General features: G+C 62.9%; 3 protein-coding genes and 1 long non-coding RNA gene across 10 annotated transcripts; 2 read left to right on the top strand and 2 right to left on the bottom strand.

Annotated features, from left to right (window-relative positions):
* Positions 1-455: 455 nt before the first annotated feature.
* Positions 456-4,269, bottom strand: ANAPC11 (anaphase promoting complex subunit 11). 5 transcript variants are annotated; one of them, XM_090257818.1, is made up of 3 exons: positions 4,201-4,269; positions 3,620-3,739; positions 456-721 (listed from the first exon to the last, which is right to left on the bottom strand). In XM_090257818.1, exons 2-3 carry the CDS (start codon positions 3,726-3,728, stop codon positions 576-578), a joined length of 255 nt encoding a protein of 84 aa, XP_090113944.1. In that variant the 5' UTR covers positions 3,729-3,739; positions 4,201-4,269; the 3' UTR covers positions 456-575. The 5 variants fall into 5 exon arrangements, with proteins under 5 accessions (XP_090113944.1, XP_090113942.1, XP_090113941.1 ...); XM_090257816.1 differs by having other exon boundaries at positions 4,099-4,247; XM_090257815.1 differs by having other exon boundaries at positions 4,129-4,247.
* A 17-nt stretch (positions 4,270-4,286) lies between these two features.
* ALYREF (Aly/REF export factor) lies at positions 4,287-7,769 on the top strand. 2 transcript variants are annotated; one of them, XM_090257811.1, is made up of 6 exons: positions 4,287-4,588; positions 4,993-5,124; positions 6,519-6,666; positions 7,159-7,222; positions 7,303-7,480; positions 7,573-7,769. In XM_090257811.1, the coding sequence occupies exons 1-6, from the start codon at positions 4,355-4,357 to the stop codon at positions 7,585-7,587; spliced, it is 771 nt and encodes a 256-aa protein (XP_090113937.1). In that variant the 5' UTR covers positions 4,287-4,354; the 3' UTR covers positions 7,588-7,769. The 2 variants fall into 2 exon arrangements, with proteins under 2 accessions (XP_090113937.1, XP_090113938.1); XM_090257812.1 differs by lacking the exons at positions 7,159-7,222; positions 7,303-7,480; positions 7,573-7,769 and adding an exon at positions 5,866-6,052 and having other exon boundaries at positions 6,519-6,656.
* Positions 7,770-12,567: 4,798 nt separating this feature from the next.
* On the bottom strand, positions 12,568-15,815 carry LOC149999090 (uncharacterized). Its single transcript, XR_016514287.1, has 2 exons — positions 15,123-15,815; positions 12,568-13,694 (listed from the first exon to the last, which is right to left on the bottom strand). It is a non-coding gene; the product is annotated as an uncharacterized LOC149999090 (long non-coding RNA).
* Positions 15,816-17,380: 1,565 nt separating this feature from the next.
* Positions 17,381-20,152, top strand: ARHGDIA (Rho GDP dissociation inhibitor alpha). 2 transcript variants are annotated; one of them, XM_090291659.1, is made up of 6 exons: positions 17,381-17,438; positions 18,846-19,061; positions 19,189-19,272; positions 19,513-19,589; positions 19,673-19,736; positions 19,894-20,152. In XM_090291659.1, the coding sequence occupies exons 2-6, from the start codon at positions 18,872-18,874 to the stop codon at positions 20,091-20,093; spliced, it is 615 nt and encodes a 204-aa protein (XP_090147785.1). In that variant the 5' UTR covers positions 17,381-17,438; positions 18,846-18,871; the 3' UTR covers positions 20,094-20,152. The 2 variants fall into 2 exon arrangements, with proteins under 2 accessions (XP_090147785.1, XP_090147786.1); XM_090291660.1 differs by lacking the exon at positions 17,381-17,438 and adding an exon at positions 17,928-18,014.
* Positions 20,153-25,596: the final 5,444 nt, after the last annotated feature.

The following is a 25,596-nucleotide window of genomic DNA, read 5'->3' as shown; positions in this document are numbered from 1 at the left end:
CTGCCCTAGGTGGGGGAGGCCCTCAGACACCTGGGGACAGCCTGCAGTCAAGGACATGGGTCCCTACACTGTGGGTCACAGCCTTGAAGAAGAGCTGGCCTTTCGTGTGAGCAAGGGAGGGGCTGAGCCCATCCCCGCTGCACAGTGCACCTGGCTCGGCGCCTCCAGCGCCCGGGCTGGGCCGGCCTCTGACAGGAGGGCCTGTGGGCAGTGAATGCCAGCTGTGCCGAGCTGGGGTCAGCAAGCCAGCCCAGCTTCCATCAGGTGGGAACCTGGCTGATGGGCCCTTCCAGCCCGAGCCAGCCGCTCCTGCCCTCGGCTCTTCCGGCTGATCTGTGGCCCTCACCGCCCGGAGCTGTGACTCAGTGACTCAGGGCCTCCGCAGCGCCGCAGAGATGTTTATTCATGAGTTTTCATAGCCACACACGCGAGGACACATCGGCACCGAGACAGGCAACCGAGGCCTCAGGCGAGGCTCAGGCAGTTTAATGAGTTTTACTTATTGGATAGAAGTGTCAACATCGTGACAGAGGAGACAGCCGGCTCCAGGCCTGTCCCACCAGCGCGGCCAGCGCTCACTCCTTGAACTTCCACTCCTGGCGGCACATGGGGCAGTGCTGCTGCACCTGCTGCGCGTTCAGCCACTTGAGGATGCAGTGCATATGGAAGCAGTGCGAGCACTGGCCCCACACCAGTGGGCAGTCGTCGCCCGGCACCTTGCCTGCGCAGGGACGGAGAGGGTGCGGGTCACGTGGGGCCGGGAAAGGCCAGGTGGGACCAAGGCGGGGACCCCAGGACGCTGGTGTCTGTGCCCAAGGCCCCTTAGGGAAGACCGCTTTTAGGATAGTCCCGACGGGGTCTGCGGCACGGCCACCACCCCTGGGTGAAGGTTGCGTAACCCCCGCGCAGTGGAAGGGAGCAGCTCAGGATGGCCCCGTGTCAGGAAGAGCCCAGCCCGGCCCACCGCCCCCCACTGCTGGCCGCCAGGGCCCCAGCCATCGGCAGACAGTGCAACTCGGACATTTGACCTATTACGCCAAGGCTGCGACAAACTGACCCACAGCTAAGTAGGAGCTATTCCTCTTGTCAAGAGCAAGAGGCTGGGGCCTCTGGACCTTGCCAGCTCCTACCCGAGGCAGCAGGGACCCAGTGCCTGGCCTGTCACAGGCTGGGAGTGACCCTGGCACTACCTCTTCCCTGTTTCTAGTTTGAAAGGGCCCCTCCTCCAGAGCACAGGGCACCTGCTGCTGGCACCACACCACGCACCTGACAAGGCTGCCTCCATGGAGAGGACCCAGAGCAGAGGACGCTGCACACCGCCCGAGATCGAGAAACGGCCGTCCTGATGCCCAGAGGAGGGTCCCCACAGCCGTGGAGGAGTGGAAGCCTGCTCCCCCACCCTCTTCTCCCAGGGGCGCCTTTCCTCCACACCCCTGCCTTAGGGGTCCTCTACACCTATCAAGCACTAGCTGTACCCAGATGTCACTGATACACAAACATGAGGGACCAAACAGAGAAGTCAGGGCCAGGGGACAGAGGACATAAGTCTCCAGGTAGCAGCTCCATTTGCAACATGTGTCCGAAGTACAGAGGACAGGGACTGCCCTTGGAGCCCTGTGCCCACAGGGCCAGGCCTGGTCACCTGCGGTCCTGGGCCTTGCTCTTGACACCAGCACAGGGATGCACACTCTGCAGGACATTACAGCTCACGCCGGCTGAGCAGCGGACGACGCTCTCAAAGCCCCACCGAGCACGGCCCCTGGCGGAACCAGGGCCCAGGAAGCCAGCCTGTGCTCCCCTCCAACCTCACACTGCTGTGCAGATGGGTAGCCAGGGCCGGGCCCCCAGTGAGGGCAGCTGGGGGCGTCTGGCCACCGACAGGGAGGCAGGGGCGGGCACAGCTGTGTCTTCTCAGTTACATGTTGGGGCAGTGTTTCTCAACCATAAAAAAGAAGCTTTGAAAAAAAATAATAAAAGTAAAAAAATCCTTTCTTGCCCTGATTGGTGTGGCTCAGTGGTCTGGGTGTCATCCAGCAAAGCGAAAGGTCACCAGTTCGATTCCCAGTGGGGCACAGGCCTGGGTTGTGGGCTGGGTCCCCAGTTGGGGGTGCATGAGATGCAACCACACACTGATGTTTCTCTCCCCCTCTTTCTCGCTCTAGAAATAAATATTTAAGAAATCCTTCCTCTAAGGCGCGGGCCAGGTAGTTGTGATGGTTACAGTGCCACCCCCATTTGCCAAGGTTGCGGATCTCTGGTCAGGGCACAAAAAGCAACCAATTCATGACTAAGTCAGTGGGACAGGACCGAAGAGCAGACTCTGAACCGCACTCTCCGCAGGAGGCCGGCGGCGAGCCCAGAGGCAGACGCCCAACCTCGGCCCCGCAGGATGGTGATGATGGTGATGGTGGTGATGGTGGTGGTGGTGGTGTGGTGCTGCTGCTGCTGCCACAGCCACCAGGGCCCAAGCACAGGCCTTGCCCCCATCACCCAAGGGCACCACCGCACACAGGCTTTGGAGGACTTTTGTTTTCAGGAGGTACCTATCAAATCTGCCCCTTAGAAAGTTTCCGGGGCTTGCCCCCAGGCCCCTCCGCCCCTGGGATCTGCAAATTAAAGCAGATTAAGTAAAACCAGCCGGGGGCCCTGCTAGTCCCATCAAATAGAACCTGATCCAGGAGAGCCCATCAGCCGCCCCTCTTTATCGGATCTGGAGGGATTAGGTCCTCTCAGCCCCGCTCCTGCCTCCCTGCGGCCTGGAGTAAAGCAGCATCTACACTAAGTCAGTGGTTCGCGTCTCCCTGGCAGAAGCCAGGACCTGCCACTCTGGGCGCCCACCCCACAGAAAGCCTGGTCGGCAATGCCCCAGGGGTCCCTGGGCCCCCACCTGTCCCGGAGCAAAGCCCCGACCCTCGCTGTGCTTTCCCTTCACTTGGGTCTGAGAACAACTCAACTCACTGCTGCAAACCTGCTTTTGCCCCAAATGGACAATAAAACACCGCTCCTGTGCAGAGAGCCTCCTGGGGACAAAGGAGCCACAAAAAGGAACCCTAATAAAACCGGAAGGTAGCACGGTGACCAACGCAGCAGCCCCCGAAAGGGGTCCGAGGTCTGAAAAAGCGAGAGCGGTGGAGGAAAGGCTGTTCTAGCTGCAACAACTGGCGACCCAGCAAGAAAGTGCAGCCCGGGGTCCGCCGCCCGGAGCCACCGGACACCGTTGGGGACCCGCCCCGCCCAGCCCGCACCACCTGGGGGTGTCCGCAGGGGCGCGGGGAAGCTTCCGCAAAACGAGGAAGCGACGCCGCCGCGGGCCTCGCTCCGGACCTGGGAGGGGTTGGGGAGGGTCCTTGCAACGTTCTATTTCTTTTGCTCGAGAACTTCCCAAGAAGTTTCATCGCGGCTCTTGGCCCCACGTGCTCCCCAGCCGGGTCTGATCACGACAAGGCCCGCGCTCCTTTTCCGGACCAAGCTTTCCACGGCGTCTTTCCATTACCGTGGCCCCATACCTCCTGCCTCTTTCCCGCCAGCTCTTCTAGAGGAAAGCGACACCGAAATCTAGGGGGTTCGTGCGGGCGTTTCTGGGGAGACGCCAGGGCCGGGCGGGCGCGGGGGCACTCACAGTCCGGGCAGCAGCCATTGAAAGCCATCCGGCAGATGCCGCAGTTCTCGTCGTTGGCCACCCAGAGCCAGGTGGCCACGCCGTTCCAGCACTTAATCTTCACCTTCATGGCGGCAGCGCCTGCGGGGCGGGGGCGGGGGAGAGATCGCCGGCTGCCCGGAGTGTGCGGAGCAGCGGCGTGTGCGCGCCGGGCGGGGATGCTGCCCGGGCCCGGCCGTCCGCTCCGAGAAGCCGCTTTAGCCGCCAAGAGGGGCAAGGGCGCTGGGGCCGGGTCGCCCGCGGAAACCCCGGGGCGCGCCGGCCTCCCTGAACACCTGCACAGCACGTGACTGACGGGGGTGGGGGCGACAGGCCGACGGGGACCCAAACGCCTCTCGCTGCCACTCCGCTCAGGAAACCGCCCTCCGGGCGGGGTCGCCCGAGGTGACGGTCGGAAAAGGCGGCGAGCCCCGCCCCGCCCCGCCCCCGCGCACTCGCACCCGAGCCGACTTAATCGCGCGCAGCCCCACCCGCCTTCAGTTGGCAGCGCCGGCACCCGCGCGGGAAGGTACGAAAACGACCGCGACCGCGCGGCCCGGCACCTCGCAGCGGCGCCCGCCGAACTCGAGCCCCAGCGCGCAAGCGCCGGCCTAGCTCCCGCCGCGCCCGCAGCCAATCGGCGGCCGCGCCGCACCGGAAGTGACGAGCCGGCGTGCTGACGCGCGCGCTCAAGCCGAGGCCGATTCCGCGCCCGCCATGGCCGACAAAATGGACATGTCTCTGGACGACATCATTAAGCTGAACCGGAGCCAGCGCGGCGGCCGCGGCGGAGGCCGGGGTCGTGGCCGGGCCGGCTCCCAGGGAGGCCGCGGTGGAGCGCAGGCAGCTGCACGAGTGAGCCGGGGCGGCGGGCCTCTCCGGAACCGGGCGGCCCTAGCCCGCGGCGCGGCGGGCGGCGGTGGCAGGAACCGGCCGGCGCCCTACAGCAGGGTGAGTGCAGAGCGCCGCGGCGGGGGAGCGCGCGGCGGAGGGCGGCGGGGCGGGTCGGAAAGGTGGGCGTGGGCGCCGGGCCGGGCGGGAAGGTCGCGCGCCGGCCGGGCCGGGAGGCGGAGACCCTCCCCGCCTTTGTCTGGGCTGGGCGCCCGGCCTCGTGGCGGCGGGATTCGAGAGGACGCTCGCGGGGCGCGGGCGCACGGCAGCGAGAAGTTAGTTGGCGGGAACGGAGGAGTTGCGGGACTTGGGGCCCCGGCGCGGGCGGGAAGCCGAGGACCTCAGGCCTGTCCCCGCCCTTTCCGGGCCGGCAGGGGACGGTCCTGCCGCGGCTGCGACGGGGGCAGAGCCCTGCAGGGAGACTCACGGCCCTGTGTCTGTCTCGTGCTTTGTCCGCCTTTCAGCCGAAGCAACTTCCCGACAAGTGGCAGCATGACCTTTTCGACAGCGGCTTCGGGGGCGGCGCCGGCGTGGAGACCGGTGGGAAGCTGCTGGTGTCCAATCTGGATTTTGGGGTGTCCGATGCTGATATCCAGGTGAGGGCCGGAGCGCCTCGGCTCGCAGTGCGCGCGCGCGCGGCGTTGATGGTGGTGTTGGGGATGTGTCCCCGAGCTCCCCTCGTCCTCAGGACAGTGAGCCCTCCGGGCGCCCAGGGGCCGGCCACTGTCCCCCTCAGGGGCTGCGGGGGGCCGGGCAGAGGTCCCGCTGGAGCCGGTGGGTCCGCTGGTGCTGGAAAAGGCGCCAGCCCAGCGCGAGGAGCGGCTGCGCTTCCTCCTGCGGCGCTAGGCGCCGGAGCGGCCTCCGCCTGCGCTCCCGCCCGGCCGAGGGCGCCTGGTTCCCGCCGTAGGGGTAGAGCCAGAGCCAGGCTGCTTGCTTGCTTGCTTGCTCTGTCCCGTGCCCGCCTTTGTGCTCTGCTGGGAGGAGGGCCTGCCCTCCACCGAGCTGACAGCGCAGAGGCTGGAGCGCGCGTGTCTCTGCTGTGTCCCCGAGCCCCTTGTCTTGTCTGCGTCCTTTCACTTCACCCCGCCCGGGTCTCGTCAGCGGCCTGACTCTCGAACCCGTCTTAGGGTGAAGCCTCCGTCATTTTTTTTTTCACTGGTTCAGCCCCAAAGGCATTTGAATTTAGCCTCTGGTTCCGCGATGGCACCTTGGGGTCAGTCCTGGAGATGGCCGGGGCAGGGTGCTGGGCCGTCCTGGGCTCAGCGCCCCAGAGCTCAGCCGTGGGAGGGCAGAGCGAGGCCGGTGAGCCCTCACGGTGTCTCAACACTTTTTTTAAGGTGGTTTCTGGCATCCACTGGAAACCGCTTTTGGTGAACTCCACTTCCCGCTGTGTGCCTGCGGCCGGAGTAGCCCCACACTCTGGGTTCCCTCTCCATCTCCCAGCCTGCCTGAGGTCAGGGCAGTTTCCATGGCAGCGCTTGACTTCAGACTTTGCGGCAGGCTTGAGTAGGAGGAGAGGGAAAGGTGAGCCAGAACCTGCCCTGGGGGAGGGGTGGGGTCAGGGCTCCCGATCCAATGGGCCCTTGGAGCTGGTCCGCCTGTCGGATGCCGTCCCTTGTTCTGTGGTTTTGGCCTTTGCTGGTTGGTTGTTGGCACAGTCCTTGGGTGTGTTGTAAACTTTCCTTTGTTGAAGAAGACAGCGACTTCATCTCGTGCCCTTCACTGATGGGCTTTGTGATCCTTACTGCAGCGGGGTAAAGATGTCAGGTCCCCAAGTGGGCCGGAGCTCTCAGGCCCAGCTGCTCCCAGACGTTGCTGTTCCCCCTGCCCCGTCCTTCCTTCCCTACGTCTCCCGTTACCACTGTCCTGCCCCCATATGTACGTCTGCCTCCCAGGGAAATACCCTCAAAGTAGCTCACACTTCCAGGGACTGTCCCAGGGCCACCACAAGGAAACAACTTTGCTAACAGCTGCTCTCTCTGGCTCCCAGGAACTCTTTGCCGAATTTGGAACCCTGAAGAAGGCAGCTGTGCACTACGACCGCTCGGGCCGCAGTCTGGGAACGGCTGACGTGCACTTTGAACGGAAAGCAGACGCCTTGAAAGCTATGAAACAGTACAACGGTGTCCCCTTGGACGGTGCGTTTGGGGCTGAGCCCGGGGGACGGGGGCTGGCACGTGTCCCTGCAGGAGTATGGCTTACCCTTCGGGTTGAGGACACTTTGCATTTGCCCCCTTGCTCTCCCATTTTGCCACCTCTCATGCTGCCCTGTACATCTGGACCAACCCCTTGTGAACCCCCGTTTGGCAAGCTACATTCCTCCCCTCCTTTAGCTCCTTCGAGAAGACCCACTGCGGTGAAGCCGTCTCGGAACCGCCTTAGCATGCCTGTGCGCGCAGGGCTGTAGTCGTAAAGAGGGGGGCACTGCTGCTTCTGGCAGGTCGCCCCCACTTTCCCCCCCACTGAACTGGTCTGCAAAGGAGCAGGGCGTGGGCGGGTCGCCGCTGGCGCCCTCATTCTCCCCCCGTGTGTCTGGGCCACTGCCTGCGCAGGAGCACTGGAGACAGGGCACTGCCCTGGTGGGTGTCGGGGCTCTGACGGGACTGTGCCCTCTTGTGTTCCTGCCACAGGCCGCCCCATGAACATCCAGCTCGTCACGTCACAGATTGACACGCAGCGCAGACCAGCACAGAGGTGAGTCCCGGGGTCCGGCACGGCGGGCCTGGGGGGCGCCCCGGCGGGCCCCGGGTGCCAACACCCCCCCTTCTCGCCAGCATAAACAGAGGCGGGATGATTCGAAACCGCGGTTCCGGAGGTTTTGGGGGCGGCGGCGGCACTCGAAGAGGCGCCCGCGGAGGCAGCCGGGGCAGAGGCAGGGGCACCGGCCGGAGTTCGAAACAGCAGATCTCTGCGGAGGAGCTAGACGCCCAGCTGGACGCCTACAACGCGCGGGTGAGTCCTGGGCGAGGGCGGCGGGGGGGCGGACCAGGGCCCGGTGGGCGCCGGGGCCGCCTCGTGAGCCGGCACGTCTCTCTCTCTTTCAGATGGACACCAGCTAAAGCAGCGGCGCGTGTGCGTGGAGCTGGGCCCAGGCGCCTCGTCCCTGTTCCCGCGGGAGGGGTGGGTGGGCCGTGCAGCCAACGATGCGTTTGGTTCTTCTGTTCTAAAATAGGATTTAAAACTCATGTAAAGGTTTTTCTGTTTTTTTCCTTTTTTTTTTTTTTTTTTTTTTTTTTTTAAATTCTGAAGCAGACCTGTTTTGTACTGAGTTATTTTTGGGATAAATTTGACCGGTTGATGTGGAGGAGGTGACGTTTTCACCTTTGCCATAATAAACTGGACTGTGTGTAGACCTGGAGCTCTGGTTCGTCCTCTGGCGGAGTCCTCGCCTGCACCTCCAGGAGGGAGGGATGGGGCGGCAGGAGCGGCCCTGCTGGCATCTGGCGTCCTGGCAGGGCTTTGGCACTTTGGGGGGCACCTCCATCTGTTCTGCTGGTCCGGAGCCCGCGCTCTGACCTGCTGGGTGGGAGGATGGGCGGCAGCAGTCCATCCACATGTGGCCGCCTGTCCACTGCACGCACCGCGAGCCAGGGTGGCTGTTGTGGCTGCCAGCCTCTCGGCGACTGGGCTGGGCTGTCCCTTTCCGGCGCTCTGGGTGTCAGGAACCTGGCTTCGACAGCTCTGACTCTGGCCTTCTCCCCTCATGGTGCTTGATGTGGGGTGTTCTCTTCCCGTGGCCTGCAGCTGGTGGAAGCCAACAGCGTCCCCTCTGGTGTGTGGTGCTGGAGGGCGGGTGGACACCGTGCCCCGCCCATCCTCAGGACAGCGTCAGGCAGACCAGGACCACACTGGGGGGCTCTGATCCTGTGGGAGACCCGTCTGCAGCCTCCCCTGGTCTCTGCTGCCCCTCTGGAGGGGTCGCTGTGGACTACTCAGTTCTGCCCACAACGCAGCCGGAGCTGAGGGTCCTGTTGGGTGGCTCCCAGCACAGCCCCGGGGGAGTGAGAAGGTCAGCCCTTCTCTGCTGGGCTGCTCGGGTAGGGGTGACAGCCCTGGGGAATAGGGACTGGGGGTGGGGCAGAAAGGGGGGAGCTCCAGAGACCCCTCAGGCTTCCATCTGAGGCCAGAGCAGGGTGATCATGGTAGGAAGGTGGACCCCAGGGCCTCTGCCTGGCCTCTCTCCCAGGAGGCAGACTGCAGCTCAGCTGGCTCCCAGGTCCCCAAAGAGCCAGAGGGAGCTTCGCGGGAGGAGTGTGACCAAGGGGGGCCCTTTCACTGCCAGTTCCAGTGCCACTTAAACCTGGGTCACACATGGACTGAGAGGCCCTCAGGACCCGCAGAGGCGGGTGTGTCCCTGTGGAGGTGGCCTTGGGCTGAGCAGGCACAGGCCAGGTGGGGAGGCTGCCTGCAGAGTGGAGAGGACAGGGGTCACTGTCCAGGCTGAAGAGCACCACTGAATGGGAGCTAGGGTGGCGGCTGAGCCCCGGAGCTGGTTGGGCAGTGTAAAGGGGGGCGAGGCTGGCGGTGAGAGGCTGTCGCTGGTGCAGAGGGAGCCCAGGGCGAGGGCAGGGGGCCACGGTGGTGCGGTGTGGGGAGAGGGGGTTGGAGACATGCCACGCCGGTCTCTGGCTGCAGGACTTCAGTGTGTTGAGGGTCCACTCCTGTCCTTCGGCTGCTCTGTCTTGGCCTCATATCCTCCCAAGAACCAGGACCCTGATGGCTGGTGCTGAAGGAGGGGTTGCTGCGGGTGTCAGCCGGGGTGGGGGGCGGCTGGTGGCTCTTGGGGACGCCTGTGGGTGGCACCCATAGTGGCCGCAAGGCAGACAGGGAAGTGGGCCTCTGTAGCATCATGTCAATGACAAGCGGAGTGGGAGGGACTCGCTTTAAGAAACAGGTTGTTTTCATTGGAAAAGGAATGTTTGGTGGACGCAGAAGGCAGGTGATGCAAACAGCACCAGCCAGATGAAACTCCTGTTTTTTTAAACAAGGGCTTTGATGAGATAGAAGTGACGTGCGGGTAACAGTTACCCTTTAGTGCGCAGCTCGGAGACTTGACCGAATTCATGGTGTCGCACCCAGCACCACATTCACCTTCCAGAACCTTCTCACCATGCCAGACAGCCCCCAGCAGTCCTTGCCCCCCACCCCCACTCCCCACAGGCCCTGGTCACTCACTCTCTGCCTCTGGCTTTCCCGTTCCAACATTTCCGACAACGGAATTGTCTGCAGCACGGCCTTTGTGTGTGGCTTCTGTAAGTTCAGGAGACGATTTTAAGGCTCATCCTGTCCCTTTTCTGGCCGACGCTTGTGTGAGATGTGTCCCTTGGGGTCCTCCACACATCCGCTGCTGGGCATCAGGGTTGGTTCATGTTGGCTGTTAGAATAAGGTGGCTGCGAGCATTGTTCATGCGTTTCAGGTGGGCGTGAGCTTTTCGTTCTCTGAGAGGAGGGCAGAATTGCTGGGTCACAGGGCCACTCCAAGTCCGACTTTCTGAGGAGCAGCCAGATGTCACAGCCCTGACCTGCGCCCCAAGTTTGGCTGTCTGCGCTTACGGAAAATCACCTCCCTCCACATCGCCTTGTATTATTTAACTATAGAAATTCTCAGAAACGTTAAGATCTGGCAAGCTCTGGCTCTCAAGCTCTTCTTCCCCCGGGGTGCCCGGGTGACGGCGCCGCAGCCGCCTGCGTTTCCCAGGCCGTGTTTTGTGGGAAGGGACTCTGGGCGCAGCCCAAGGTCGGGCTGACCTGGCAAAGGGTGGGTCTATTTGGGTGTTTGCAGGGGAGAAGAACTCTGAGGCAGAAGCCTGCCCTTCTTCCAAAGTTGTGTAGTTTTTGTATCTTCTGGGTTTTTTGTTTGTTTGTTTTAGGAATTCATTTATTTTCAGAGAGAGGAAAAGGGAGGGAGAAAGAGAGGGAGAGAAACATCAGTTTGTTGCCTCTCGCATGCTCCCAACTGGGGACCTGGCTAGAAACCCAGGCCTGTGCCCTGACTGGGAATCAAACTGGCGACCCTTTGGTTTGCAGGCCAGCACTCCATCCACTGAGCCACACCAGCCAGGGCTTTCCTTGTTTTAGTCTGTAAACTCCATTCCATTGGCAGCCGTCCGTCTCGAGAGACGATGGTGTAGCTTCTTAAGAGTCTATCTGCACCGCCGAGAATGGCTGTGCAGTCCAACTCGGGAGTGACACGGTATCTGTCTCCTCCCGTGTTGAATCGACATCTTGCGATGACGCTGGAGTGTCCTCTCCAGTGAAGCTGAAGCTACAGAGCCTGGGCAGGGTGATATGGAGGGTCTGCTGTTGCCCATGCAGCAGACCCCCCCTCTCTTCGCAGCTGAAGGATCCAAGGGAAAGACGGAGTCAATACAGCTTGGCTTCAGGTGCGCCGCAGGAGTTGCCGGTGTTGACTACAACGTCAAACCGCCTTCGGGACTCCGGCTCCGGATTTTCTGTTGGGGTTTACTCCCTTAGCCTTTCCCCTGAAGAGGTATGCCGCAAGGCAGCGGAGGTTTTTTGGAGTCAGAGTTTTCCTTCTCTGTTAGTCTGTAAACTAACCCTATAGAAACTAACAGGGGGAAAGCTAGGCGAACCCAGGTGTTAAGAGTTTAGCCTTCATTGATAGGCTTAAGTGACTGATTCATGTGGAAAGTTGTTATTCCAAAATTGTGCAGCTTTTGAAGAAAGACTCCTTCCCTTTATCACCAAAGAAAAGAAAGAAATGTTAAGATCTTCCTGAAACTGATACAGCTCGCATCCGCCCGTATTCCTCAGAATGTCAGCCTGTACTGGTTACCTGAATTCTGTGAGCTGGCGTTCACACTTACAGAGCAGAGGTGAGCCTGGGACACAGCATCCCGGCACACTCCCCCCCCCCCCCCCGGGCCTGTTCTGTGTTTTCTGGCCTGAAGGAGGGTGAATGCAGCATGGTGCCACTTGACCCCTAAGTCTTCCCACGTGTGTCTCTTTAAAAACGGACATCCTCTTACACATCAGACGTTCAGGCTCATACAATGCCATTTTCCAAACCACAGGCCTCCCTCGAGCCTTAGCGAGTGTCCCATTCGCCGGGGTTGTGAGGCTCTTGGTCCACATGGAAAAGGGCACCAAGTCACAGGAAGGTCAATGCCATCAGGCGTTGTCTTGACTTCACGATTAGACCAGGGTCTGTCTTCCCAGCAGGGACACTGCAGGTGGGGTGTGGCCGCTCGGCGCGTCCTGTGGAGCCCACGGTGACAGTCTGTCACTCCTGGTGGTGGGACCATGCTCCCATAGTCCAGAGGGAGCTGCCAGTTTTCTCTGCTGAAGGGCGGACACCCACCCCTTCGTAATCCATACGTGTGTACCTTGGGGGCGGACCTTCAGAGCTAAGGGAATACCTGTCTCTCAGTGTTGCCCGTGAGTTTTCACACCCCACGGTGCAGTGGTTTCATGGGGAGCCTTTCCGCGCCCCTCGGCCCTTCAACAGTAATCATAGTTCTTACTAAGGAGCGCAGTCCCTGCCCTCCTCTGCGGGGTTACTTGTATCAGCAAGAACTCACGGCTCTTGATGCGATTCTGAGTCATGATCTGTAAACTTTGCTGTTCACACTGTTCCAACTTCGACCATGGGCGCGTGTGACAGTCCCTCTGTGCCCTTCGGTAGTGCCATGTCCGTTCTAAAGCACTTCCGACTGCCTGGCACCTTGAGGGGCTGCAGGCTTGCCTGTCCTCCAGCTCTTCTCACGGAGACTGGGATTCAGCCGCCAAGATCTGGGGGCAAGGCAGGCCCCCTGAGTGCCTGGTAAGGGCCGGTCCCCAGGGTGCTTCCCGAGCCCTTGCCCCTCTTTCTGACCCCTGCTGTGTAGCTGTGCCCATCCTTCCGCTTCATCTGCCTTGTGGCTTCCCCACGTCCCCTGCTGTTTTATCATCATTTGTGACTTACAGGTATTACCTGTTGTGGAATTATAGATGGCTTCATGAGGTACGTTCATCAGCTGTTGTTATTAACGAGTGACCCGGGGACCAACTGACTATTCAGGGGAAGTGGCAGTAAAGAATGCATCCTTAAAGATTTTAATGTGAAAATAAAGCCAGAAGATAATCCATTAATTTTAGGTACACCAACCAGTCTGTGACCGTTTAGACTAAGTTAGGACAGAGTTCATTTTTTGTTCTCTATACAGGGTGTAGAAACAAATTATAAAATATTTTAGCACATTAATTGATTGTCATTAGCATGTATATAAAAAGTGAATGTGAGCATACTAGTCCCATTCAAGATTTCACAATGACACTTCAGGACATCTGGAGCCTCAAAGACCCCAGCAGGGGCGCTGCGGACCCCACCCACCGCAGGCGTTTGAAACACGCATCCTCTGCTCTCCCTGACGAACTGCTCCAAGCTCCAACGCTTGAGGGAGGGCTAGATGCACAAGGGAGCCGGTGGAACGATCCGGCCTGAGCGAAGGATGGAGGAGAGCAGGCTGGGAGGAGAATGTGGAGGTGATCGCCCTGCGCAGGCAGGCACACTGGCTTGGGAAACGCAGCCCCACTGTGGGCCCAGGTGCCTTTGGTGACAGGGCCGGGGAAGAATGCAGGAAGGTGATGAGTGGCCTTCAAAGCAGCGGCCAACCAGCGGCTGCAGTGCGGGCCATACCAAATGCCACCTTTACAGAACACGGGTACAGCAACAGAGGCGGCCCCCACAGTTACCCCTGCCTTCATGAGGGGCCCCTCCTGCTGACGGATGGCCACGGAGCCAGTGCTGTTGGCAGCAGAATCCTCGGGCTGGTATTTGCGGGGTCCAGCCTTTGCGTGAGGCGGGGAAGGTTCCTCTGCGTGCAGGCCTGCGCGGGGGCCCGGAAAGGAAAGTGTTCCGGGAACCTCTTGGCTGAAATCCTCCCACCTGTGGGCTGGAGAGATGAGGGCGATGTGACCTGTGAAGAGCCAGGGTCGCTGTGGTTCTTGTTGGGCTTTTGGGGCAGCTGGTGCCCTTGAGGGACAGATGTTCCAGAAGACTGGCAAACTTACCTCACTGAGGGAGCAGAGCTCGAAGACGGCTCCCAGCCTCAAGGCAACGGGGCCGTGGCGGCGGCCTCGTGGATAATGCCGTGGGTGCGGCATTTGGTATGGTCCACGCTGCAGCAGCTGGGGCCGAGACCATCGCGTTCTGCTGGTTACTAGGCTTGATGGATTAGAATCAAGTAATAATAAATACTGGGCTCTCAAGAACAGCTGGGGTAGCTCAGTGGATTGAGTGCCAGCCTGCTAACCAAAAGGCCGCTGGTTCAATTCCCAGTCAGGCCACCTGCCTGGGTTCCAGGCTGGGTTTCCAGTTGGGGGCGTGTGAGAGGCAACAGATCAATGTTTCTCTCCCTCTCCCTCTCTCGCTGAAAGTAAATACATGAAATCTCTAAAAAAGAAATCATGCCTGTTGACAACAATCTTCAGTGTCCTCTGGAACCCCTGGTGAGAGGTTGATGGGCTGTGGGGGTGGGTCCTCTTGAGGTCTGGAGCCCAGGGCGCTTCTGACAGGTGCCCCTGGGCACCCAGCCTGAGACATGGGGGATCAGGAGCGCCCACCCCACAACGAAGGATGTGCCGGACAAACCGGAAGTGTGGCTGAGGTTTTCAGCCTCCTGCTGCCGGGTTTCCTCTGCTTGCCCAAGAGCCACAAGCACAGTGGCTGGTGTAATAATGCAGACTTGGTTTCTGTCCCTGGTCCTGGCCCAGAGCACCTAAAGCCCAGGCAGGAGCATCTTGCTCTTCCTAATAGGTCCCTTTAACCGTAACTGCAGGTATGGTGACGAGATGCCTGGGCGGCCCCTGGATAGTGTCAGGATGGCTTCTGGTCACCAAACACTGGGCACATTCGTCTTTCCCCGGGGCTCTGGGAAGGGGGTAGGGGCTGCAGGCGGAGCTCATTTCCAGTGACGGGTGATTTAGTCCACGCTGCCTTTTGATGAGCCTCGGTAAGAGCCCCGGGACGGTGGGTTTGAGGAGGTTGCCGGTCAGTGCACACACACACACAGCGTGCTGGGAGCTCTGCAACCCTCCCCCCAACCTGTGCGCTTCTTGCCTCTGGCTGTTCCTGAGTTGTGTCGGCCACAATAAACCAGTGATTGCAAGTAAAGGGCTTTCCTGAGTTGTGTGAGTTAACCTTTCGGGTTACAGGGTGACACTCCAACCACGTTAGCCACACCGGCCAGGGCATGGTGGTGGTTTTAAGCGGCTAAACTCCAGGGCTCATTTTTACACAGGGATAGATTCCTAGTGACACAGGTGTTTAAAATTTTCTATTGTAGAGTTTGGGTTTTTTAAGGCACTTGGGTCACCTCCGAGCAGACTTGCCCTGGAGCCATGCCTCACCACGCAGGACGGTTTACGGGATCGCAGGCCTCAGAGGCCACCTGCTGAGCCCCCGTTAGAGTGCACTGCTGCTGGCCAACTGCACTTCCTGCACCTAAAGCTGACAGTGTGACTCTCAACTGCAGAACATCCACAAATATGCCTTAAAAATTGAGGTATTTCCGGAAGATAACAGGTCAGCAGAATTTTGCATGGTTCCATCCCCCCAAATGCTCTCCCATTCACGGTGGGTGTGGTGACTTACCTGTGCCCTGGGTTCCCTACCAGACAGTGGGCACCGGAGAGAAGGCCCCACCTTTGTGGAACTGAAGGGTCTTTAAGGAGGCCTTAGTCATTTTCACGTCGTCCAGGGGTGGAGGTGGGGCGCTCCTCCCCCACGGTGGAGCATGTAGGATCCCGGACCCCATAGGGAGGAGGGTGCCAGGCTGGGGTTTGGGCAGGGCGGTTCGGGTCAGGTTGTTTGTTACCAAGCAAAGCGGGGCCGGGCCGCGTGGCGCCTCCGTGGAGGGCGCCACGGTCAGTGTTGAGGAAAACGTCTTTCTTTACAACATCCCGGCCGGCCCGGGGGCCCTCCTGCTCAGAGCCCTGTGCGCCCGCGGGGCCCAGCACCTCCCTGGCCCCTCAAGAGGCTAGGAGCCAAAACCGCGCCCAGAAGCGGCCCTCTCGGCAGGATCTGGGGCGCGCCGTCCGGAAAAGCACGGGCCGCGTTACGTGGGTCACGGCGAGGCCCAGGAAGGGCGCACGGCCTAAGGGAGCGTCCTCGCCGTGTGCCCCGAGTTCCGAGGGCCCAGAGTCCGCTCTGCAAGGCGGGGTCCCGGGCGGCTCCGGGGTCCGCGGCACCGTCGGGCCTGCCTTCCTGCCCGCCCAGGCCGCCCGCCGGCGCGCGCTGCAGACCGCGGGGCTGTGCTTCCTTCTCCCGGGGCCGCGACGGCCCGCCGCCCCGACGGCCCGCCGCCCCGCCCGGCTCCCCCAACGCGCTCCGTCCGCGGGCTGCTGCTCTCGGCGGACGGCGGGGCCGCTTCATCCTTTCAGACGGCAGCGCCTCCTTCCTGCGGCGCTCCCCTCGTCGCCGGCGGGCCCCGCGTGTTAAGCAGCACCGTCCACCTGTCACAGGGCCTGGCCACCAACACCCCGCAGATACGGGAGGTACCTTAGAAGCTGTACTGTGTCCCCTCCCCAACCGCAGACCAAGGGCTGTGGGGACTTCGGGATCCCCGCACCGCCTGGTGCTCGGCGAACCATGTTCCGCGACGCCGCTCCCGGCGCCACAGAGCGTTTCTATTCGGTGCGTGGGCAACTGTCTGGCCCCGGGGCACGGCCGGAGCGCACACATGGAGACACTGAGGTCTGGTGAGGGGCCCGGAGGCAGCCTCGTCGTCTGTGCCGCCAGCTTCCCGAGTCCCGAGGAGCAGGGATCCCCTGTGACGGCTCCCGGCGGGGTGCTCCCCGCGGGGCGGCCGAGTGTGCTGGGCCCAGGCACGCCGGTTCGGCCTGGCAGGGGACGTCCTGCGCCAGGGCGGAGGCCAGCCTCTGCAGGAGGGGACCGCTGGGGGCCGGCGCGGGGGTGGGGGGACGGCACGCGGCGGAGAGCTACCCTCCGAACTACGCGCGAGGAACGCCGGAGCGGCTCGCCATGGCCGCGCCGACACACAGTCTGCCGCGTCCAGCAGAGCGAAAGGGCCGAGCGCGAGCACCGGCTGTCACTTAACTGAACCTGCGAACCTCCTCGGGGCGCGTCCGACCCCAAGGCACCCACCATCGGGACGCCGCGCGCGCTCAGAGCCCCCAGCCCAGAGGCGGGGCGCAGGGCCGGTCCTCCCCCGGACGCGCTCCTGTCGGTGAGCACCCTCAGCTCTTCCTCCGGCTAGGGGTCGCGCCGGGCGGGGCCCGACCGTGTCTGCGGCTGGCACCCCCGAGCCTCTTGAGTAAACCTTTGCCACTTATTTCGAGCCCCAGCCTCCTGGCTCGGTGGACGGCTGACAAGGCCCGGCAGAGGCCCCGGCCGGCCCCGGGGCTTCACAGGCGGGAGCCGCGGGCGTCCAGCGGGTGGTCAGTGCGGACTCGGCGGGACGTCCTGCGGACTTACAGGAGCGCTACCCGGCGGCGGCAGCGGTGGGCGGCCGTCGCTCACCGCGCTGGCCTCGAGTGCACACGGCCGAGCGCGCGAGCCGCTCGTCCCCGCACGTGGGCCGCGAGCTGCACCGGGCGACGGCACCTCGCCGCAACGCCACGACGCCCAGGTGGGGCGCACGCAAGACCGTGACTGCCCCGCCCCAACCGCGGGCTGAGCCGTGGGGACGCCGCGGCCAGGGGGTGTCCCGCCAAAGGGCGCCGACGTCCCCCAAGGGCCGGCGCTCGCAGGCGACCCGGACGCGGGGACGCGCCCGCGAGGTAAGCCCCGCAAGATGGCGGCCGCGCATGCGCCCTCTGCCGCCCCGCCCGGAGCGAGCGGAAGTCGCGTGACCCCGGAAGAGGCCGGCAGGGCGCGCGCGGGCGGGGCGCGGACGTTCGTCATTTCGTGCGGGAGGGAGAGCGCGAGCGCGGTGTAGTCGAGCCTCCGGTGAGCGCCAGGGGCGGCGGCGGCGGCGGCGGCGGGGTGGGGAGGCGGGGCGAGGGCCCAACCTCTGTCTGCTCCTCCCGCCGGGGGTCCGAGCCCGGCGGAGGCGGGGGTGGGGGCGGCGGTGACAGCGGGCGGCGGCCCGAGCGCAGGGCGGGTCCCCGGGCGCAGGGTGTTCCACGTGCGGGCGGGGGGCGCAGGTCTGGGCCCGGCTCGATGCAGCGTCCTTTTGGCCGCCGCTCGTGCCCCGCGGCGCCACGGCCCGCCGGCGTTCGCGGACGGCGACCAGGCCCGACGCCCCTCCCTTGGGGAAGGCGCACCCGGCCTCGGGCCGTTCCCGGGTTCCCCGCGCCACCCCGCCCCGCGCCGCGCCCGGCCCAGATTGCGGGGCCTTCCGGAAGTGCGGGGCCGCGGGTTCGCGCTCGTAGGAGCCTGCAGCCTGCGGCCGCACTTGGCGGCGTTAGGGCGTGAGCCTTCCAGAGGAATTCCGGAGGAAGCGGCCGGGAGGCCGGGAAGAGCGGCCGGCCCGCTCCTTGGGGCTGCCCGGCGGCCTTTTGTGGGATCTGGTAGCGCGGCCAGGTCCGGGCTGCCCGGCTGGGGAAAAGGCGTTGGTTACATTCTCGTAGCAGCCGGCGGCCCGCGGTCTGCTGGGTCCTGACCCGACTTGCCCAGGCCGACGGATTTGAGGGCTTCAGATTCTCCCTTGGGGTTTTTTGCGGGGGCGGGAGGGGAACCCTCGGTCTTACGCAGCTCGAGGTGCTCCCGCACCAGCGTCCACAAAGAGGGTCCTGGGAACACCCAGCGGCGGCAGCAGTTCCCAACTCCAGGTCACAAACCCTGCCAGCCAGTTGGAACCTGGGCAGACACCGTGGGCTCCCATGCCCTTTTGGGACCCACCTGTGGACTCACACGGGCCCCCTTACTTGTGTCTTGCATAGAGGCCTTGCTTCCCCGGCTAGGACAGGGTCCAAGAGGCATTCCTGGCCAGGGGGAAGCTCCCTGTTCCAGCAGGAGGCGTCCTTGGGGGTGAGGGGCTGGGCAGCTTAGAAAGAGCAGCAGAACTTGAGGTGCTTCCACCAGGGGCCCCGCCGGCCTCCTCCCTGCGGGAGGGGAGGCGTGCCTGGTCTTCGAGGAACAGGCTGGGGTGGTCCCATTTACTTCTTGGGAACATCCTTAGTGAGGCCCCCGTGGGCCTCAGAAGCCTGGGTTGGGCTCTTTGACAAGTTCTGACTGCAGCTGCCCTCCTGCTCTGGAAGGGGCCCCTTCCCTTGGGCACAGATAGGGGGCCCGGCCTACAGGGGCCCCTTCAATGGCAGCCTGCCCTTCTCGGCTGCAGGGCCTGCCAGGGGGTGGGTGGGGGAGGGGGACCCTAGGGTTCCTGCAGGCTGCCACAGTGCACCGCTCCCACAGGTGTCCCAGCCCAGCGAGAGGTGAGCATGGCGGAGCAGGAGCCCACAGCTGAGCAGCTGGCGCAGATTGCAGCCGAGAACGAGGAGGACGAGCACTCGGTCAACTACAAGCCCCCGGCCCAGAAGAGCATCCAGGAGATCCAGGAGCTGGACAAGGACGACGAGAGTCTGCGCAAGTACAAGGAGGCCCTGCTGGGCCGAGTGGCCGTGTCTGCCGGTGAGTGGGCTGGCGGGGCGCCAGGAGGGACCCCGTCACCCTTCTGAGTCCCTGTTGGTGGCAGCAAGTTGCGTACTTGAGGTGGGAGGCCCCAGGGGTTGAACTCTAACCTTCTGTCTCTCCGCAGACCCCAACATCCCCAATGTCACTGTGACCCGCCTGACCCTGGTGTGTAGCAGCGCCCCAGGCCCCCTGGAGCTGGACCTGACAGGTGGGTGGCACCTCTAGGTCCCTGGCCCTCGCTGCCTCCGTGTTAGTTCCCCTAAAAACAGTTTCTGGAGAGCGGACGCCCTCTCGTGGGCACCACCAGAAGTGCAGCCAAGGGGTCTTGGAAGGCTCAGGCTCTGGTGTGGGAGGGGCCTGGGTCAGGGTGGGCGTAGTGGAAGGGGCCGTGGCAGCCAGGAAGCGGCTCCCGGTGAGGCCTCCTGGTGCAATGTTCTCCCAAACACAGGTGACCTGGAGGCCTTCAAGAAGCAGTCCTTTGTGCTGAAGGAGGGTGTGGAGTATCGGATAAAGATCTCTTTCCGGGTAAGGCAGGGGCACTGGGAGGGCCCGGGAGAGGCCGTGGCCAGAGAGCCCCGCTGAGCCCCGCCCGGGGTCCCTCCGTGCAGGTGAACCGAGAGATCGTGTCTGGCATGAAGTACATACAACACACATACCGGAAAGGCGTCAAGAGTGAGTGAGGGCCCCGGCCCTCCCTTGGCTGGCCTGCGGGAGGGGCAGAGTGCAGGGGCCCACCCAGGGGGCGGGGGTTGGGAGGGAGAGAGGAAAGGCCTGCTCTGCTCATGGACCGCGGTCCCCACCCACCCCACCCCGCCCCCTGGCGCTGCAGTTGACAAGACGGACTACATGGTGGGGAGCTATGGGCCCCGGGCCGAGGAGTACGAGTTCCTGACCCCCATGGAGGAGGCGCCCAAGGGCATGCTGGCTCGAGGCAGCTACAACATCAAGTCCCGCTTCACAGACGACGACAAAACGGACCATCTCTCCTGGGAGTGGAACCTTAACATCAAAAAGGATTGGAAGGACTGAGCCTGGCCCGGGAGGTGGGCCGGGCGGACGGATGGAGGGATGTGCACGCCCCACTCCACCCCACCCCAGCCCGGCCCCGACCTCATGCCAAAGTGATGACAGGGCCCTGCCCACGCTGCCATGTCCCGTCTGCCTCCTGCCCAGCCCCCAGCCCTGCCTCCTGGATAGTTAGTGTCACTGCTGCTTCCGCCTGTGCTGTGGGGTGGGGGCTGCAGCCCAGGCCTCCCCCTGCCCCGGGCTCCTCCAGGGTCCCCCACTTGCCCTCACCCGACTGGTGATCCTGGCTTCCCCAGGAGAGTGGGGCGTCCGGGTCCCCTGGGCCTTTTCGGTGGCTCTGTCTCCCCCTCCAGGGTGCAGGCGGGGGCACGTGCAGGGCCTTGTGGGGGCCGGCCATCCTCTAGCTTTTGCTCCTCCCCGGTCAGTTCGTTCACTGCTGTCTGTAACCGTCTAACCATGATGCCTTAACATGTGGAACGTGTGCTGTGGGGGCGTCACTCACCTCTAACCCTGTGTCTGCATGAGCATGTGGCCGCACCCGGTCCCCGCCACCCCTCCCACAGTCCCTGTGGCCGGGGAGGTAGGGGATGTGCTGCTGCTGTTCCCGGCCAGCCAGGGCCGGGCCAGCCCTTCCCCCTCCCCTCCCCAGCCAGGGCTGTGGGCACAGCTCCAGGGGCTTGGGGGAGCCAAATTGCCAAAACTCGAGTGGCCTCCAGTCCCATCTGAGAGTCTGGGTGTCCTTACGCCTTTGCTTTCTCTGTCCCAGCGGGCAGCACCCAAGACCTGGAGCCCACGGTCCCCACAGAGCCCTTGGCGGACAGAGCCGGCGGCCGAGCCTTACTTGCCCCACCCGGGCCCACTGGCCTGGAGAGGGTGCGTGGCCTGTCAGTATTTATTGCCTCCATACATGCTGTCCTCTGGGCCCACGGCCTGCCGCCTCTGCCCCAGGCTCCGAGCCACCATCCGAGGCAGGCCCTCCCCAACCCCACCAGGACGACTGTGGGACCAAGCGTGCGCAGTCCAAGCTGTCCCCTGTGCCTCCCCTCCCAGGTCAGGCCCGGGCTGGAATGCACAGGCACCTGTCCCTGCTTTTCTTCTGACCGGGAAATAAACACCCCGAAGGAGCCAAGGTGTCGGCTGCTTGTGTCTGGGTGGGGAAGGGGGGGGTGCAATTCCTGCGCTGTCCCCAGGGGCCAGGTGTGGCTGCCAGTGCCCTGCCCTGATTGAAGTATTTCGAGCCCTGCTTAGGCCCACTTGACCCAAAGTGCCCTATGAGTGGTTCAGATCTGGAAACTTCCACCAGGACCAGGTTGGGGGCAGGGTGCACGGCCAGGCCCTGGCCAGGTCAGAGTCCAGCTGACGGTTGTCCTTCAAGCCCCTGACCCCAACTGTGGCCGCCATTGGCCTCAGGAAATCCCCAACCCCAGAGAGAGGAAAGACTTCACTGGAGGCAAAGCTCCCCAAGAAGCAATACATGGGAACCAAAGGGGTGACCAGTCCCAGGAATGACCCCAGGCTGTAGGCGAGCCTGAGGCTGGGGGGCAGGGCCAGGGGTCCAAAGGTGGGATGAGGGGGTGGCAGCTGCATGGAGGCCAGGTACGTGTGACTGCCTGCTCCTCTGACCCGCAGGGGCTGTGGGACCTCAGGTGGCAGGGAGGGTACTGTCTCCAGTGAGCCCACCCCCAAGGGTACCCAGTAATGGTGATGCCCTCGGCAGCCCAGGGATGGGAGAGGGCGGGCAGGACACCCAAGCTCCAGGCCGAGGACCAGTTCCAGAACCCTTTCTGCTGGACGGACGGGTTTTGAAATCTGCCCTCTGTGGTCGGGGCCAGTTAGAAAAGTGGTTCTGTCCCGCAGGCAGGGGGCGCAACACTGCCACCCTAGAGTCCTGCCCTGGCCACACCCACCGGGCCTGCTGCTCTTCCCAGCGCTTATCAGCAGGTGAGCCCTGCCAGCTGGGCGGGCTAGGAGATGCCCTCTTGTTCCACCGGTCAGGGGCCACATGCCGGTGCCAGGGCGGCTCCCACAGGGCTGGCCACCTCCAACCTCCTCCCCAGGACCCCTGCAGGACCTTCGGGGCTGGGCTCTGTACTGGACGACGTGTCAAAAGGGCGCTTCCCACAGCTGCTGGTCCAGACAGTGCTGAGAGCAGCCCCAGAAAGCAGCCGGGGCCTTGGGCTCTCAATTCCACAGGGGTAAGGACCCAGCCTGGCCTGTCCCAAAACCGCCTGCCCGAGCCCTAAGGATGGGCTCCAGTGGGGGAGGCAGTGAGACTGCACAGTGCAGCCCTGTCCCACCAAGTCAGACGCGGCCACCCGTGCAGCCCATCCCTGCCTCCGGGGAGCCACGGTCTGGGTCAGTGGCCTCCCTAGCGGCAGCCTGCACGGCTGGTAGTTCAGTGTATTGGGTGAGGGCCTATGAGGCTCCCTCGGGCCAAAAGGCCCATTTTCATCCTTGGGTCTTTTCCAGCTTTAATTAGACATGTGAACTCAGACCCCGAGTGCCAAGTTGTACAGGCACACTGCCAACCACCGGGACTTTGTTCTGGCTCCTCCCCTGGTGAAGGGTAACATGAGGTGGCCCCTATAGAACCTGCATGACGTGTCTCTCGGGTCCCAAGTCTAACGTGATCTTCCTGGTTGCACCCTGAACCCCTGCCCAACCTGGTGCTCCTGGGCCTGGCTTCCCCACCCGTGTGCCAGGGCCTGTGGTCCCCTCCCTCTGCCCACCTCACCTCCCAAACTCCCACCTCCTCATTCACCCCCAGCTGAACCCTTCTTTCTCTAAGGGGGTTGCCATCAGTCACCAGATCAGGGCCCTTGATGTGACCACCAAGACACCAGTTACTGTGACTTAAGAGAATCTTGCCCATGCCCAGCACTGTCCACTCTGCAGTTGAGGCCCATGTCCATCCTCTGGGGCCACTCTCCCTAGGCCGAGCTTGTCACGGCACGGCCCCCATGCCCACGGCTGCTCAGCAGAGAACCTGCAGTCAGGAGGGACCTTCAGCAGCCAGGCGAGCACTTCCTGGGTGCCCACTAGCCTGCTGTTCACCCCTCAATACCTCCAACCCAACTGCAGGTGGGAAGGGCGCTGTTTTATTCTGAGGACCATTTTTGAGGTAGTTATTCATCAAAACACAGATTCACTCGAGATCAGCCAGTGTTTAATAGGCACCTTCTCTGGGCATAAGAGACGCCTAGAGGACATCCTGACGCAGCTGTACAGTCCAGAGACAATGCAGCCCCAGCCCCAGCCCCAACCCCGAAGGGCAACTCCAGCACAGGGCCTGGGCATGGGGGGGTGGGGGGACTCCAGCCCTTCCGCCCCGAGGGCTGAGGCCTGCAGAGGTGTTCGGTGGAGAACCTGGCTGTGTCGTGGGGGCTGATGCAGCCCTGCAGCTCCTTCACCCAGCTACTGGCCGACCAGAGACTGATCTCAGGCCTCCCCCACAGGGCCCCTTCAGCTTTCTGAGAACCCCACTTGGCTTCTCCAGCATGGTTGGTGTGCGAGGCCAATTCAAGATGCGAAGAGGTGCCTTGAGAAGGTGTCAAAATACTGTGACCCATCCAAGCCAGAGCCCTGGTCCGGCCCTGGTTTTCACAGGACCGTGATTAGGCTGTGGCCACCTGAGCCGCAGAACAGCAGCCCTGTCCTCACTGTCACCTGCAGGAAGCTGTGTCCTTGGCTCTGGCCAGGGAGGCCCAGACTTGGCCAGAGTGAGTCTCAACCACAGCCGGCTGGTTGGGTCTTCATCTGGTCTTCTCTCCCCCTTGTTCCCAAAGATTTTCCTTTTTTTAAAAAAATTTTTAATTTCAATTTTTAATTAATTGCTCTATTACAGCTGTCCCATTTTTCCTATTGCTCTACCCCGCCCCACCCACCCTGTCCCCTCTCCCACAGTCAGTCCGCACCGTTGTTCGTGTCCATGGGTCATTCATACTAGTTCCCTGACTAGACCCTCCCCTCCCCCTCCCCTCTGGTCACTGTCAGTCTGTCCCTTGTTCCAGGCCTCTGGTTCTATTTCACCTGTCTTCTTCTAAGTCCTTCACTGTTGCTCCGGGGCTACACTGCCTCCAAACCATGTCATGGTGTCAAAATTCCTCCACTCTGTCCCCATCAGCTGAACAAACTCAAGCCCCAATACTTCGGAATCGAAACTGACTTCATGAGTGCCTTTGAAGTGAAGTCTAGGCATGGCACAAATGTCCCTCGTCCCAGGTCCCAACGTGCGGCCTGTGAAACAGGGTCAGGGCAATTACAAAAACGTTGGGAGTTGGGGCAGCAGACGAGGCAATGCCCTCTGTGCCCAGAGGGAAGAGGGGACGGTGCCCCACTGAGCTGGGCTGGAGGCGGGCAGCTGGGGAGGCACATGCTCGCAGCCTCTCCATGCGGCAAGCTCCAGCTCCTGTCAAGTCACCCCTGGAAGCAGACAGGTGTCCCAGCAGGTGCGCCCACCTCTGGCTGACCCTTGCTCTATAGGAAGCGGGGGAGGCGCACAGGGGACCTGGCCGTGACCTTCAGGAGCGGGTCTTCTAGTGGAAGGGGCCCCGCGTAGGAGAGATGAACCCACATGCCTTCAAGAGCAGTCAGTGTATTAACCCCGGCAAATTCTCCCCAGCACGGAAGCACGTCTCCCTGTCCCCGTTTCTGCAGTCAGGACAGCAGCCGACGTGTACATCGAGTGTGGGAGTGTCTTCCCGTCTCCTGACGAGCTACTAAGTTGATGATGAGTCTTAAAATCAGTGACGGCGGCGGTTCACAAAGGAGGGACTACGAATAGAGGGGAAAGCTTCCCGGAGAAGAAAGGAGTGGGGGAGGGGCGGCCCAGGCGGCGAGCGAGGGGGAGCTGGGCCCCCCAGAGCCCACCGTTCGGCAGGAGTAAGACCCGAGCTACGTGTTAAGTTTCCGAGGAGCCACGTTAGAAAGACTTTGAGTGTTGCAACATGTCAATATGAAGATTATTAAGGGAATATCGTGCGCTCCTTTCCCGTACTGTCTGTCTGCTGTGTGTTCCACTCGGGGTCCGTCCCACACCGAGGGGCCCGCAGCCTTGGGGGCGGTGACGACCACCCGTCCCACCGCGCGGGTCTAGAGGGGGCTGCGTGGGGCCTTTCGCCAGGGCCGACGCCGACGAGTCCGCCGGGTCCGGGGGCAGCCCCAGCCCTTGCGCAACGTGGGCCTTTAGGAGGACGCGCCCAACCTCCGCTTCCTCCGCCTCGCCCCGCGCAGGCTCCTGCGGGCCACCCCGTCCCACCAGCCGCCGTGGGAGCGCCCAGGCCCGCCGAAGCCCGTGGGCCGCAGGCCGGGCCCCAGCCCAGAACCCCGAAGACAGGGGCCTCACGAGCTTCACGCGCGCCGGAAGTTACGTCAGCCCAGCTCCCGGCCCGCTGAGCCGGAGGGCGGTGCCAGTCGAAGAGACGCGGTCCAGTAAGAATGCAACACGAGGGGTTTCGAGGCCCAGGCGCAGCTCCGCCCCTCGGCGGGGTTCTCCGCCCACTGCCAC

Source organism: Furipterus horrens, unplaced genomic scaffold (genome assembly GCF_987537825.1).
Source record: "Furipterus horrens unplaced genomic scaffold, mFurHor1.1.pri manual_scaffold_11, whole genome shotgun sequence".
NCBI classification, from domain to species: Eukaryota; Metazoa; Chordata; class Mammalia; order Chiroptera; family Furipteridae; genus Furipterus; species Furipterus horrens.
Note: the sequence above shows the minus strand (reverse complement) of the source record. Positions and strands in the feature narration are given on the sequence as shown.

Excerpts from the sequence above, each read along its gene's own strand:
- ANAPC11 (XM_090257818.1), bottom strand. The coding sequence starts at position 3,728 with ATGAAGGTGAAGATTAAGTGCTGGAACGGCGTGGCCACCTGGCTCTGG. Across the intron at positions 722-3,619 it reads CAATGGCTGCTGCCCGGACT|GCAAGGTGCCGGGCGACGAC; the intron begins GTGAGTGCCCCC and ends GTCCCTGCGCAG.
- ALYREF (XM_090257811.1), top strand. The coding sequence starts at position 4,355 with ATGGCCGACAAAATGGACATGTCTCTGGACGACATCATTAAGCTGAAC. Across the intron at positions 5,125-6,518 it reads TGTCCGATGCTGATATCCAG|GAACTCTTTGCCGAATTTGG; the intron begins GTGAGGGCCGGA and ends TCTGGCTCCCAG. Across the intron at positions 7,223-7,302 it reads CAGCGCAGACCAGCACAGAG|CATAAACAGAGGCGGGATGA; the intron begins GTGAGTCCCGGG and ends CCTTCTCGCCAG.
- ARHGDIA (XM_090291659.1), top strand. The coding sequence starts at position 18,872 with ATGGCGGAGCAGGAGCCCACAGCTGAGCAGCTGGCGCAGATTGCAGCC. Across the intron at positions 19,062-19,188 it reads CCGAGTGGCCGTGTCTGCCG|ACCCCAACATCCCCAATGTC; the intron begins GTGAGTGGGCTG and ends GTCTCTCCGCAG. Across the intron at positions 19,590-19,672 it reads GGATAAAGATCTCTTTCCGG|GTGAACCGAGAGATCGTGTC; the intron begins GTAAGGCAGGGG and ends CCCTCCGTGCAG.